Source organism: Saccostrea cucullata, unplaced genomic scaffold, assembly GCF_032062105.1.
Source record: "Saccostrea cucullata isolate Sc308-1 unplaced genomic scaffold, CSIRO_AGI_Scuc_v1 ctg14362, whole genome shotgun sequence".
Classification (NCBI taxonomy): Eukaryota; Metazoa; Mollusca; class Bivalvia; order Ostreida; family Ostreidae; genus Saccostrea; species Saccostrea cuccullata.
This window is the reverse complement of record NW_026919524.1, coordinates 1-14787: the sequence shown is the minus strand read 5'-3', so window position 1 is coordinate 14787 and position 14787 is coordinate 1. Positions and strand designations below refer to the sequence as shown.

The window sequence follows — 14787 nt, the reverse complement described above, 5'->3', positions numbered from 1 at the left end:
ATTTCTTTTTATTTTATTAGAGCGTGCAGGATGTAAAGCAGCAAATCATATTGTATCGGTGGTGTTTCAACCTTGAGGATGATTTAATTTTTTTCTTGTCCATTTCTGCAGAAGTTGATCTAAGCGGTTCATTTGCATTTCGAGCCAATGTTTTGACATTTGACGACAATGGAAAGCGGTTTTTTGATGATTGGACACCTGTGACGTATCAGAACTAGAATCCTAACGACGATGGTGAGACGGCAGTTGACCCAATCTTTGGCCTCGTTTTGACTTATCATAACGACGGCAGGTGGCGCTGGGTGACTGACAGAAACTACACGTACGATATAGGAGAAGACGGACTAAAACTTCCCTTTATTTTTGAGGATTCTCCATTTTATTTGGAGCATGAAGAGTGTTCTGTTACATAATGATTCATTCTCTTTTAATTAAAATAAACATTTGCAACCATTGTTTTTTATATATAATTTCATTAAGCATGGTGTAAAAAGTTCTAAATCATTAAGTGGAGTCTTCTTAAGTTTACTTCGGATCGATTATTCGTCTCCTCGGAAGAGATCTATAATCATCCTTATGTTTTAAATAAACTATGAATAGCATATACACAAACAGAGACTGTGCATTATATTGTTTCGTTATTTTCCCAAGAAAACTGACGCCGGTATCTCTTCATACCATACGTTCAAACATTTTAGCACTAAGTGTTATTTTTATTTTACTAATTTCTATCGGTAATCCAAAAATTAAAGGGCAGATATATTTTGCTCTGATGGTCGGTCCGTCTGTCTGTTTGTTTGTGATTTTTTTTCTGATTTATCTATAAGTGGGGAAATCAATTAGCCCTGACTACAGCCTTTAATTGGTTTGAGCTAAGGATTTCACATTTTACAGGTGTATATAATATGAAAGGACCTATCATTGTGTTTAATTTTTGAATCACTTTTCATAAACTACATATAGTTTTTAAAAGAATTACAAATTATACTAAGAGTTTAACCTGGTTACGCCCTTGCAATATTGGAATGTATAGATGGTCTGTAAACTGTAAGTAAAGTTGATAAAATCTTGTGACGTCGACATCACGTTTTAGGTATAAATAAAAAATCTGAATGTCCCCAACATGTAGATTTAAACCGCATTATATTTTTTGATATCAGTGAAGTCCTAAAAGGAATTGCCCATCCTAATAAAGTATGTATTTTTATCCTAAAACGTGTAAAAACTTTTGCTGGGGTACATCTATTTTTGACATTCTGATTGATCTTTATGTTTGACTCACTTTTAAAGAAATTTTAAAAAATTAAATCTTAGCCATAATCATTGAACGGTTAAATAACGTGATATCAAACTCCCCAGTATTGACCTTTGACCTAAACGATGGAACTGATGGATTTGACCTACTTTTTGAAAACGTTAACGTTGACCGTATCTCCTGAATTATTAATGCTATGGGATTACTAGTTTACTAGCTAATTTCTTGTCGTAAGAGTTTCTCTGGAATACCTTTTTTTTTGCTCTCTACAAATCTGATTTTACACTTTAAATAAAAACCTGCACATTAAATCTGGAAAATATATTTCTGAAGTGTATCAAAATTGTTCATTTCAAAGTTCACCCATAAACACTATATTCCTTTGTTTTTCAAATTGAAATAAAGTTTGGCTTATGTTTGCTTATGCTCGTTAGAAAATATTCTATTGTTACACATACCCAAAATGAGAATACTTTCCCTTCAAATGTCTACTGACCTTGGATACAGCGGATCAAATCTTATAATTTTTAGAGCATTCAGGATGTAAAGCAACAACTCATATTGTATCGGTGGTGTTTCAATTTTGAAGATTATATAATTTTTTTCTTGTCCCTTTTCTGCAGAAGTTGATCTCAACGGTTCCTTTGCATTTCGTGCCAATGTTTTGACATTTGACGACAATGATAGACTCATTTTGATAATTGGACACCAGTAACGTATCAGAACTGGAATCCTAACGATGAGGGCGAGACAGCAGTTCATCCAATAAGAAGCAGTTGGCCTCCTTCTGACTTATCATAACGACGACAGGTGGCGCTGGGTGACTTAGAGGAACTACACGTACTATACAGGAGAAGACGGACTAAAACTTCCCTTTATTTGTGAGGATTCTACATTTTATTTTGAGCATGAAGAGTGTTCTGTTACATAATGATTCATTCTCTTTACATAAAAATAAACATTTGCAACCATTGTCTTTTGTCATATAATTTCATTAAGCATGGTGTATAAAGTTCTAAATCATTAAATGGAGTATTTCAAGTTAACGTTGGATCGTATATTCGTCTCCTCGGAATTCATCTAGATTTATCCTCGGATCGTATATTCCTCTCCTCGGAAGAGATATAAATTTATCCTTGGATTGTATATTCGTCTCCTCGGAAGAGATCTAGGTTCATCCTCATGTTTAAATAAGCTATTAATAGCATGTACACAAAGACAGACAGTGCATTATATTGTTTCGTTATTTTCCCAAGGAAACTGACTGAGATCTCCTCTCACCATACAAACATTTTAACTCAAAGTGTTGTTTTTAAAATTTCTATCCGTAATCCCAAAAATAAGGGGCAAATATACTTTCCTAGGACGGTCGGTCCAGTTGTCTGTTTGTTTGTTTTTTTTGTTTTTTTTTTCATGATTTATCTGTAAGTGGTAAATCAATTAACTTTGACTACAGCCTTTAATGGGTTTGAGCTATGAATTTCATATTTCACAGGTTTTTTCTTTATTTTGACGGTCAATTTCGAATTTGAAATTGAATTTGAAATTTGAGCCTTGGTCATATGAGCTATGGCTTTAATATTTCACTGGTGTATTCAACGTGTAAAACTTTTCCTAGGGTAAAAGTATTTTTGACTTTGATCTTTATTTTGACTCACGTTTAAAGAAATTTTCAAAATTTTATTCTTAGCCATAGCTACTACACAGTTAAATCAAGTGATATCACACTCCTCAGTTTTATATTTTGATAGGACATTCTCTTGAGTACAAACAGTAATGACCTTGAACCTTGATCTTATGGATTTGACCTACTTTTCAAAAACGTTAATTTTGGACGTATTTACTAAATATTTTGTGCTAGGGGTTAACCATTTTACCGGTTTATTTCTTGTGGTAAGAGCTTCTCTTGAATACCAATATTTTCTTTTTATATTTTTATCCTTTTATTTGGACATCAGACTTTGACCACCTTTTGAAAAAAACTTTGGTGATAACTTTTGAATGGTTGATTTCGTGACTTTTATATTTCACCTGTGTATTCTTTCTTTAATTCTTCTTTTGGCATCATTAATATTGACTCCTTGACCTTGTTCAGTTTGACCTACTTTTGAAAATCTCTAACTTTGGTCATAATTACTGAACTGTTGCTGCTTTTACGGGTTTTATTTTAGAAGGTAGACTCATTGTGAGGAACGTTTCTTTTGGTACCAAAACTACCTTTATATTGACCTTGGTGTTTGACCTGCAAACGACAACATTTATCATAAGCGTCTTTGTTTCACAAACTTTTCTTGAATTTTTATCATTAGCTCCTAAAACTTTTCCTATTGATTTAATAACAAATTTCAAGTTGTAGTCTATCAAATTTTTGGATATACTAGTATATAAACCATCGTATACACATTGCATAAAGGAGAATGACTTATCACACATATTGAATCATTTTTTAAAGATGTAGTATCATAATTACAAAAGTTTTAGCAAACATATTGATTAATGATAGCTTGCTTTTTATTTGCAAAAGCAGTTGCAAATATAAGATATCATCTTTAAATAAATAATGAATCGGTGCTCATTTTTTTTCTAACTCCTTGTCTTGTTTTGCAAATTTGATTTTTTTTCTAACTTACTTAAATTATCTCTAGCCTAAATAATGAATTTAAATGATCTCAAATTTTGCTTTTAAGATTTATGACGTCAAAATAAAACGCGTATTACAAATGTAACCTTTTAATCCCCGATCTGTGTTATAGTGTTTTGAAATAAAAAAAAAACACACAATAAAATATTACAGTCGATTTAAAAAAATATATATATATTAACATCTTTATTACAATGATACTTGTTTTATCCGACATGCACTGGGAACAGATTAAAAATGTATGTGTTGGAATAACCAAGATGTAGTATTGCAGCGTGTAAAGATCATTGATATGAGTATAAATGACAATGGCTGAAATCACAGTAAAGAGTATTGCATGTGTCGGATTAGACAGGTTCCACTGTAATAGGTTTAACAATAAAGTAATCTTCATCCTCATTCTCCGTCCAGTTATCTCCATTTATCAGTGTTTGGAAAAAAGAACGAAATATTTCTAATTTAAAATTTATTACAACACATATAAAATACATCTTTTACTGAATACATCCAGTATCGCTTTGCAGAGCCGTTCAACCACCTTCTTTTACTGTTTGTTACTTGATGTTAAATATTAAAAAAAAGAACTCAGCGATAAAAATTAATTTAAAATCGTCTCTTGGGGGTTTCCGTAATCCATGGATGATCTTTCGTCTGTTAAAAAAAATTAAATTAATACTACACAGATAAATGTATGATAGCATATTTTTTTTATTAAAAAAAAACAACTTTTAAAAATGAAAATTTCAGAGTGATACAAAAAGAAAAAAAATGGATATTAAGATTTAATGATGTTTACCTAATGACGTCTGATCATCACGGTGGTCCCCTTCACTGATGTCCCATTCTCTACTGTGGGAAACCATGGCCAGGACCAGGACTCCGGGGACCAGGGACCGTTAAGGAAGGCGGAGTGACAGTCATTGTACCACCAGCCTCCTCTGTAGTGAGCAGCACAGTTACCATAACTATACCCGTCGTTATCTCTGTCCGGGGTACTGAAGGACATCCCAGACAGATCAAAGTTATTAGGATAACCGGTGTCCAACATACTGACTCCTGTAGAATTAAAAAAGAAAAATATACACGGACACTTGTTTAAAATAGATCAGCAGATTTATATCCACTATACTCGTCGTGAACTCTGTCTGGGTGGAGAAGAACATCCCAGACAGATCGTGGTAAAATAAACCTGTATTTAACCTGTCCCCTGTAAAATCAAACAAAAAGACTCACAAAGTTATGATATATTTTTAATCTAATTGTCATTTATAATACTGAGGTACATCTAAGATAGACAGCTTTATGTGATGGAAAGAGTGATAATATTTATTTAGTTTAGTCCTTGAATTCCCGGTGTCTTAATACTGGCACCTGCAGATTTAGAAAAACAATATATAACAGAGATAATAATTATTAATTTACATCTCATTAATCTTAATACTGAAGTACGTCTGAGATGCAAAGTTTAACGTGTTGTTTCTTGTATAGAGAGATAAAAAAATACAAGCCAACAAAACACTGCGGTATTCATATAGCATCCTATCTAGTGTAACAATAAATCACTGGCGTGTTACACCTCTTAAGCATGGTATTTTTTTTGGGGGGGGGTTTGCAAAGATCACTGAAAATATCAGAAAACATGAATAAATGAAATATTCGTATATGTCAGAGACCGTGCCTTTAAAAATATACAAAATACAATACGAAGTAAATCATTCAAAATTTTAACGATATAAGAAATAGTGTAACTGTAAATGTTTTAAAATATTAGAGTTTCATTAGATAAAGCATATGTATTGTTAATGTGAAAAAGTGAGATGTTTTAAATATGGCTTTTTAATTTTTTTTTTCAATTTAAATGTATCCGATCAAATACTTTTTCTGCTTAGTATCACTTGATATTTAAGCTTAATGACGCTCTGATAAAGTCATTCCGTACTAGTAAAATGTTATTTTCAAATTTTAGCCTTCTGGCTATAAAAAATTCAATGTTTGCAGAATTAGAGAATTGAACATGCAGATGATATTCTGAAATTTAAAACATAACTTAGTGTGCGCTGAATTAAAAAGAATATCAGAAAAAACGTATCTTTTTTCAAAAACTTAAGAATAATTCAATACAAACATGTATTTTTATAATAAAATGCGTAATTTAAATCTAACTTTAAGAACTTAACGTAGATACACTTACCTAAGGTTCCCGTGGCAGGTCCTGCAAGAAAGAGTTGATATTTTCCAGCTTCACTGGAGACAGAGAATCCATCGTACATTTCATAAAGTGTTGTACCATTCTGTAGAGTTATGGTCACATACAGGGATGAGGTGTTTTCTTTTGTTAATTGATGGATTACGTCATTTCCTGTATTAAAAATTCCATTGATTCTTATTTGAATATAATCATACCTTATTGAGTAATCAAATTACTTTCCTGTTTTAAGATATATTCAAAATCAATAGCGAAGTGTATTACAATAATATTGTTTCGTAAAAATAGCCCAAGGGAAAATAATATAACAATCTAAAGATTTTTGTAAAATGCATTGTTTAAAACTGTATCAGACTATATGCCCATTGTACAGTATTTAAATGTATGTTATTTAACTACGTAGATACAGATATCTATAATCTGTTCCTATATCATGCTTTATTTAGATTTACGAGGGTTGTCCGGGAAAATCGTCGACAAGATGTTTCTTTTTGAAAATAATGGCACACTAAGCTAAAATTTTCAGTAAATGTTTATTTATCACACTGAAGTGCATCATAATTTTTTGATTAAATTATTGACAGAAATCAAGATTTTTATTATTCTTGGATGTGTACGGGTACGGTCCTACGGTTCATGGTAAAAAAACAAAGGTTATATTAGAGAATACATGGGTATTGATTCGGAATATAAGATTTAAACACATAAGATTGTGGCGAAAATTATCCTTATTCGCTTCCACAATTTATATTGTCGTCTTTTCAAAAATTATAGGGCATTTGGTTATTATTTTTTTGCACTTTCCTGAGCATTCGAAATTTGAAACTGGTAAACACAACACACGAAAAAGTGACGTTTGATGACGCTACGGCGCAGTTTGGTTTGATTTAGATGGTGTGATATCATCTTAAGAATCTTTAAATGAAAAAAGAAGAACAGAATTTCAAAATAAAAATCCCCAGATCTTTAGTATAGAAATGTAATGGGGCTTTTCATAGAGAAGTCGTTCTTGATCGAGTCCCCATGTAGTACACATACGGACTGACTACTACTGTTAGAACAAAAGACGCTGTCACTATTGACCGTCAATATCAGTTATGTAAATTATGGGTGTGTGAATGACACAGACTTGTACGTAGGTATAATTTTCATTTAGCTCAAGCGTGCTTAATGAAATATGCCTACGTGACAAGTCTGTGTGATTCACACATCCATAATTCACACAAAACTTAAAAGCATAAGGACTTTCAAAAACTAAAGGACTTTCAAATACGGAAGTCTTTTGAATTTCATTCTTGTATGTCTTATCTTTCCTTTATTTTGATAAAAACTCGTAAATGCATTTTTTATTTACAATTGAACAGCTGAAAACAAGACCAAAGCAATTAGAGTACTGTTTATATTATCCGTGCATCATTTTATTTTTTTTAACTGATTTCAAAATTCAAATGTTTATTAATATCTTGGTTATAACTTTAAACCAATTAAAGACCCGGTATTAGCTTATATTTACCAATCCAAACTTCCTGTTCCGGTTCACCAAAGCCATTTTTGTAGTCTGTCCAGTTTCTGTCAAAGCTGATGGATCCATCAAATCGTTTTTGGATTGCCTTGGAAAGATTTATGTACATTTGTTAGGCTAATTTGGATTGCCGTTTAAAGATGTGGGTACATTTATCAGGCTAGATTTGGGTTGCCTTGGAAAGGTGTATGTACATTTATTAGGCTAGTTTGGATTGCCGTAGAAAAATGTATTAAAATTTATTGGGCTAGTTTGGATTGTCTTGGAAAGATGAACGTACATTTATTTGGCTAGTTTGGATTACCTTGGAAAGCTGTATGTAAATTTATTAGGCTAGATTTGATTGCCCTGGAAAGATCATTGTGAATAAATAAAAAGGTGGAGATAGCGAGCAGTGGTTGATCTTTAAAAAAGCAACAACCAATCCGTATCAGTGAACAGGGCATAACCTCCACCCCAACCCTTGGAAATTCGATCTTTAAAAAAGCAACAATCCAAATCATTACATAAATATAGATATCACAATATCATCACATTATCTTCAAAAAGCTCAGATGTAAAAAGAAATCAAAACCTACCGTCCATCCGCCGCCCATTATATCCATATTACAATGAACCTTGACCGGAATGGACTTTATCCCGTATGGGTAAATATCGTACGCGTCCGATTTATCATAACCATTGGCACGATGTGCCTTACAATCTGAGGGAAGAACTGAAGAACAAAAGTGAGAATTAGGACTTATAATAAGTAAAGGAAAATCTTAGATGAAAACTGAGAATTATTTAGGATTTAGATTTAGACCATCTGAAGGAAGAACTCAAATCAAAACTAAGAATTATATAAGATTATGACCTAGACAATAAACAAAATAGTTATCTTCATAATACAACGCTTGAAACGACTCATAAAAATAAACAATCAAAATAAGGTAGATAAATCGGCTACAAGTGTAAGATTGAAGAAAAAATAAAATAAAAACCAATACATACATTCCGGAAAGTAATACCGCCATCCGTTTTCGTCCGACATTCCGGAAGTGAAGGTCTTCTTGTGGGTCCGGCATTTCTTCAGCGTAGGATTGTACCCGAAGATACCGCAATCTCTCTGACAGATGGCAGCACACTCACTTAAAGAATGGGCTTTGTGTTGTCCTACAAGTTCCTCATTGGACATCTTGTTATCGAGTTCTAGTTTCGCGATATATCTGAAGGAGGAGATGGTTGCACGAGAAACTGTAAAGAGAGAGGCCATTAAACAGATAATACGAAGACTGATCATATTGTAGTTTCTGGTGTGTGTTTAGAGCGTTTCTGTAAGAGCTTAGAATTATCCGTCAACTGACGACTTTAAATATGAAATTATTATCCATTCCTGCAAAATGATTGGCTTGTTATTATGTTATTATTATTTCTAGAGTATCGATTGTGTTCAATTCCTGGACTTATTGTATTTGTCTTTCTTATTTACGTGTAACCAATGAAATTAATTTTGTATTAATAGCGGTGTTCATAATTTCCATGTAAAGTCAGTATTTTTTTCAAGAGAAGTGCTCGGAATCTATAATATATTTTATTCTTTATTTATGTGATAACCAGATTTGTTCTTTTTATAAGTTTATTAATTATGAATATCAATGATATTACAAATTCTGATAATGGTAATGAATGATATTGGCAGTAATGAATGACAGTGTGCTGTACAAATGAAAAATAAGAAAAACATGACATTACTTACAAATGTAAATTCACATGAATATTATGAAGCATTACTAAAAAATATGAATAAAAATAATTTTACAAAATATGACAGACAGTTGACCTTTTCATTATAAAGATTTATAACATATTACACTCATAATAAACTCATGAATAAATATATAATATGCTTTCATATAAATCTTACCCCAACTAGGGCTCAATGCACAAACTCAGGTCAAGGTGACCACCGACCACAGTGATACTGTACAACCTAACCAAAAATCAATATACCTATGTTACCTCTAATTACAGTTGTAAACAATAATAAAAGTATATCTTGTAAAATAAATTTAAACTTCTTCATAACAAAAGTCTATTAAACATCACTAGAAATAAAATGAATAGCCAATATGATATGTAACGTTTATCAACAAAACATGCTGAACTTATTCTATTGAAATAAATATTTTCAGACTTAACAAATATTAAAATAACCCTACCAAAACATACTTTACTATCATGAGCAAAGCTATATTTAAAACAATGTAAACTTACAGTTGGTACACCTAGATAGAGATATAATTCAGCTTCAACAATGTTTCAGTTCAACACACAGCCTTCATAGCGCGAAACATTTCGTGCAAAATCACAAACTATGAAATCACGTGATCACAGGAAGTGATGTTGAAATTATCAAAATATTAAACAATACATTTAAATAAAAACCTATGTGTATTCTCAAATACTTTAGCTGAACAGAATTTCTGTTACTAAAAATAGATGCGGAAATTACCCTCAGTGACAAACCGTGTATGAAAACAAAGAGAGATAACTCTATTGTAAAAATCACCACATCACATTCTTCCCTGCTAAGTATTTTTGCATTCCACAGCAAAAAATTGAAAAATATACACACACAAAAATATTTTTGCAGAAGAAAACTATACACTAATTTTCAAAAATATTACAAAATGTCTGATTCAAATCATATAAATTACACAAAAATTTCTTGCGATTCTAAAACTGATTGTGGCAACTTGTTCGGATTTGAATGTTTTCCTGCTGTAGTTCTTAAAGATCTGCGCAATGGAACCGGCTTCCCTGCTTTTTCTCTTGCATCCTCTGAATGTACGGAGTTTCCAGTATTTGTATTGAACTCACATGTTTCACGTGAATCACATTTTTCAATTGAATCACATTTTTCACTTGTTTCACATTTTTCACTAGATTCACATTTTTCACTATGAATTCCCACTGAAGAATCCTCACCATTCACATCTGGCTGTAACCGGTCTGCTGGTATGTCTGATTGTGTTTCTTTATCCTTGGAATCTTTCTGAGCTGATATATTCTCCATAGGTTGAGGATAGAGAGTTCATCTAAAGCGACTTGATAGTAACCTTGCGCTAAATCAATGGTGCTATAATACTTTGATCCACTTAAAGCATCCAATGACTCTTCAATTCTCGGTAAGGGAAAAGCATCCTTAACTGTCTTTTGGTTAAGAAGACGAAAGTCTACACATAAACGAAGTGATTTATCCTTTTTCCGAACCAATACAGCTGCAGCTCCGTATGGACTAGTACTTGGTCTAATTACTTGCTGATCAAGGAACTTCTGAATGAGCTGTTTCACCTCTTGCATCATGTGGGGTGGTACCCGTCTATGTGGAACAGCGATGGGTTTGTTATCAGTCAGTTCTATGTGGTGCTTTACCGTGGCTGTAAATCCTAAGTCGTCTTCATCTTTGCAAAATGCTGCTTTATGTTTCTGCGATAAGTGTGCAAGTTTTCGCTGTTGTTCACTACTAAGAGTGGTATCTATATCAAAGTCATGTCCGTATAATTTGATTTTTCCATTTCCATGTTCGGTAATATCTGAAGCTATTTTTGTCTCTCCATCAATTTGGACTTGAATTTCATTATCCTTCACTGTCACTTGAACAGAATTATGTAAGGAATCTGCTATTTCTGCTTCTTGAACTGTCCCTATCCTCGTCTTAGGATTTAACCACACATCCTCAGTCCCTAAATTTATCACTCGTACTGGCACTCTTCCATTTGAAATCTCTGAATAAGAGTCTATCACAATCACATTGCGTGGTAAATTTCCATGAGGACTTTGAATTGCCTGTAATAGTACATTCGAACATCCTCGGCTTTGTCGTGTAGTACACATAACAGTTACCATGGATTCAGCTGGTACTTTTACTGGAATTCGTCCAACTTTGGCAAAACTAAGCCTGTTAACTTCTGATGTCATTTGATACATGGATAACACAACATTCCATGCGTCACACAAAAGTTTATCTTTGGTATCAGACACGGACTCCAAATGAGTTTTCAGAAGTTTGAAGAAATTACTTCCAAGGACTCCTGGTACTCGGCTCTTCCGTTCTCGACCAAAATCGTCATCGGGATCCCTCACAACTAATACACCAACATTTGGAATTGTGACTATATCTGGGATGCTAATCTCAACTTCTGCATATCCAAGGTATGGAATAGGTAGGTTGTTAGCTCCAGTCACCTTCATCCAAAGAGTAACATCATGAAGATTTGGCTTATTATCAAGTAGACTTCTAAAAAATGTTTCTGTCACTGTTGAAATTTGAGAACCAGTGTCTAACAAACACATTGTATCTTGGTTTTCAATTTTCACTGACGTTACGGGACAAGGTCTAATTCCTTTGTCAAAAACTCTGTCACGAATGTCTGTTTGCGAGTCTTCAATTTCCACTCCTGCAGTTCGACTCTTCACTACAGAAGTTGTTTTCCCCCTGTTTATTAACATCTTGCTTGGAGTTGCTTTTCCTAGCTTCTGATGGAAAAACAGATGGACACTGATTTGCTTTATGACCCTTGCCACTGCACTTGAAACACGTTACATAGTTTTTCTTAACATTGTCAATCTGTCTCTTAGGCTGTTTGGGTTCTGCACATCTTGCGGTAGAATTGAACTTTTCTGTTAGCGTCTGCAATTCTCTGCTGTGTCTGTCCAGTTGCTGTTGTTGCTTCAGTAATAACTTCTTTATGTCTTCCAACAAATCAACTAACTGTACTTTGGCTCCTTCTGATGAACACTGTTGTGGTAGATTATGACTTCTATAATCTTCTGACCAGTCAATCACTGTCTCTCTAAATTTAGGAAAGTTCATATCCTTGAACTGATGTAAGTAACGTCTCATCTCTCTTCTCAGACTGTCATCCCGAATTCCATCAACAAATTTTTCTTTCAACATTGTGTCCTTATCGGTAATCACACTTGAATCCTTGTTGTGGATCTTCTCCATAAGCTTCATCAACGCCAGTGAGTACTTTTGTAGAGTTTTACCCTGTTCTTGGTTGCGCTGGTAAAACTGCTGTTGTAGTGCTGCAATAGTTTGGTAATTAGTAAACACTGAACGTATAATGTTAAATATTTTTTCTGGAGTATCCATTTCATTCTCTGGTCGTAAGCGTATTTCGTCCTTACATTGACCACCAATGTTGTCGTAAATGAAATCAAGTTTGGCATCTAATGGTTCAATTGTTTTTAAGTGTTGTTTTACATCATGAATCCACTCGCATATGTCTGGGTCATTAACACTTGTAGGTCGTCCACAGAGTTTTGGTATTTTCTTCTCCCTTGCTATGAAAACAGTTTTAAGTTCTTCTGATTTAGCAAAACTCATGTTATGTACATCGGCATTTAATTTTTCAATAATGGTGTTTGCTTTTCTTAGTTCATGTTCTAATTTTTCAGTCTTCATAGTTTGAAATGTCAATTTGGCTTTTAATTCTTCTTCCGACATGGTGATAAATAATACACTGTAACTCTCCTACCGAATAAATCTTAAATTGGTCTAGTTGTCCGAAACAGTTCTTCACATCATATCTTCACTGAACCATTAACTCTCAAGTTGATACTGGAGACCTAAATTATGCACATCACACTGCCATATAATCCAAGTTAACCATTAACTTATCCTGTCCACGACACCATTTGTGATAACCAGATTTGTTCTTTTTTATAAGTTTATTAATTATGAATATCAATGATATTACAAATTCTGATAATGGTAATGAATGATATTGGCAGTAATGAATGACAGTGTGCTGTACAAATGAAAAATAAGAAAAACATGACATTACTTACAAATGTAAATTCACATGAATATTATGAAGCATTACAAAAAAATATGAATAAAAATAATTTTACAAAATATGACAGACAGTTGACCTTTTCATTATAAAGATTTATAACATATTACACTCATAATAAACTCATGAATAAATATATAATATGCTTTCATATAAATCTTACCCCAACTAGGGCTCAATGCACAAACTCAGGTCAAGGTCACCACCGACCACAGTGATACTGTACAACCTAACCAAAAATCAATATACCTATGTTACCTCTAATTGTAGTTGTAAACAATGCCAAAAGTATATCTTATAAAATAAACTTCTTCATAACAAAAGTCTATTAAACATCACTGGAAATAAAATGAATAGCCAATATGATATGTAACGTTTATCAACAAAACATGCTGAACTTATTCTATTGAAATAAATATTTTCAGACTTAACAAATATTAAAATAACCCTACCAAAGCATACTTTACTATCATGAGCAAAGCTATATTTAAAACAATGTAAACTTACAGTTGGTACACCTAGCTAGAGATATAATTCAGCTTCAACAATGTTACAGTTCAACACACAGCCTTCATAGCGCCAAACATTTCGTGCAAAATCACAAACTATGAAATCACGTGATCACAGGAAGTGATGTTGAAATTATCAAAATATTAAACAATACATTTAAATAAAAACTTATGTGTATTTTCCATCATTATTTGAAAAATGACAATGACAAAAATTATTTTAAATGAATATCTCAAATACTTTAGCTGAACAGAATTTATGTTACTAAAAATAGATGTGGAAATTACCCTCAATGACAAACAGTGTATGAAAACAAAGAGAGATAACTCTATTGTAAAAATCACCACATCACATTTAGATAAGGCAGATTTATATTAACGTTATCAAAATATGGCAAGTTCTATATAATTTTTTCTTTCATGGTTTTGACAATTGTAAGTTCCTGAGTGAACTTCAGGCAGATTAAAAACATACCGGTAGGGATGTCAATGCAATAACAAAACTACGTGAACATTTTACCAAAGTGTCATACTAAAAAAAAATATTTTTATATGGTGTGCTAACGAATTGCAATTGCAAAATGAACAGAATGAAACTATTCCTTTGCTTCTGAGATTGAAAGAAACCTTCAGGATGTCAAAAATATTAGAGGAAAAATGGATATACCCCTTATCTAGAAGAATTGCTTTCCTGAAAGGTTCTATGCATGTTTCTTTCAAAAAGAGATAATATAGCTCATTTAGATACTCAGTTACCTGATAAATATCTAATTCAAGTTTACACTTTACCAATTTTATATACTTTTTTTTC

The 14787-nt window shown here is 32.6% G+C and overlaps 1 protein-coding gene across 1 annotated transcript; it reads right to left on the bottom strand.

Annotated features, from left to right (window-relative positions):
• Nucleotides 1-4369: 4369 nt before the first annotated feature.
• Nucleotides 4370-8932, bottom strand: LOC134233032 (fibroleukin-like). Its single transcript, XM_062715032.1, has 6 exons — nucleotides 8618-8932; nucleotides 8203-8339; nucleotides 7616-7712; nucleotides 6088-6255; nucleotides 4693-4952; nucleotides 4370-4547 (listed from the first exon to the last, which is right to left on the bottom strand). Exons 1-5 carry the CDS (start codon nucleotides 8904-8906, stop codon nucleotides 4693-4695), a joined length of 951 nt encoding a protein of 316 aa, XP_062571016.1. The 5' UTR covers nucleotides 8907-8932; the 3' UTR covers nucleotides 4370-4547.
• Between the last annotated feature and the right edge of the window lie 5855 nt (nucleotides 8933-14787).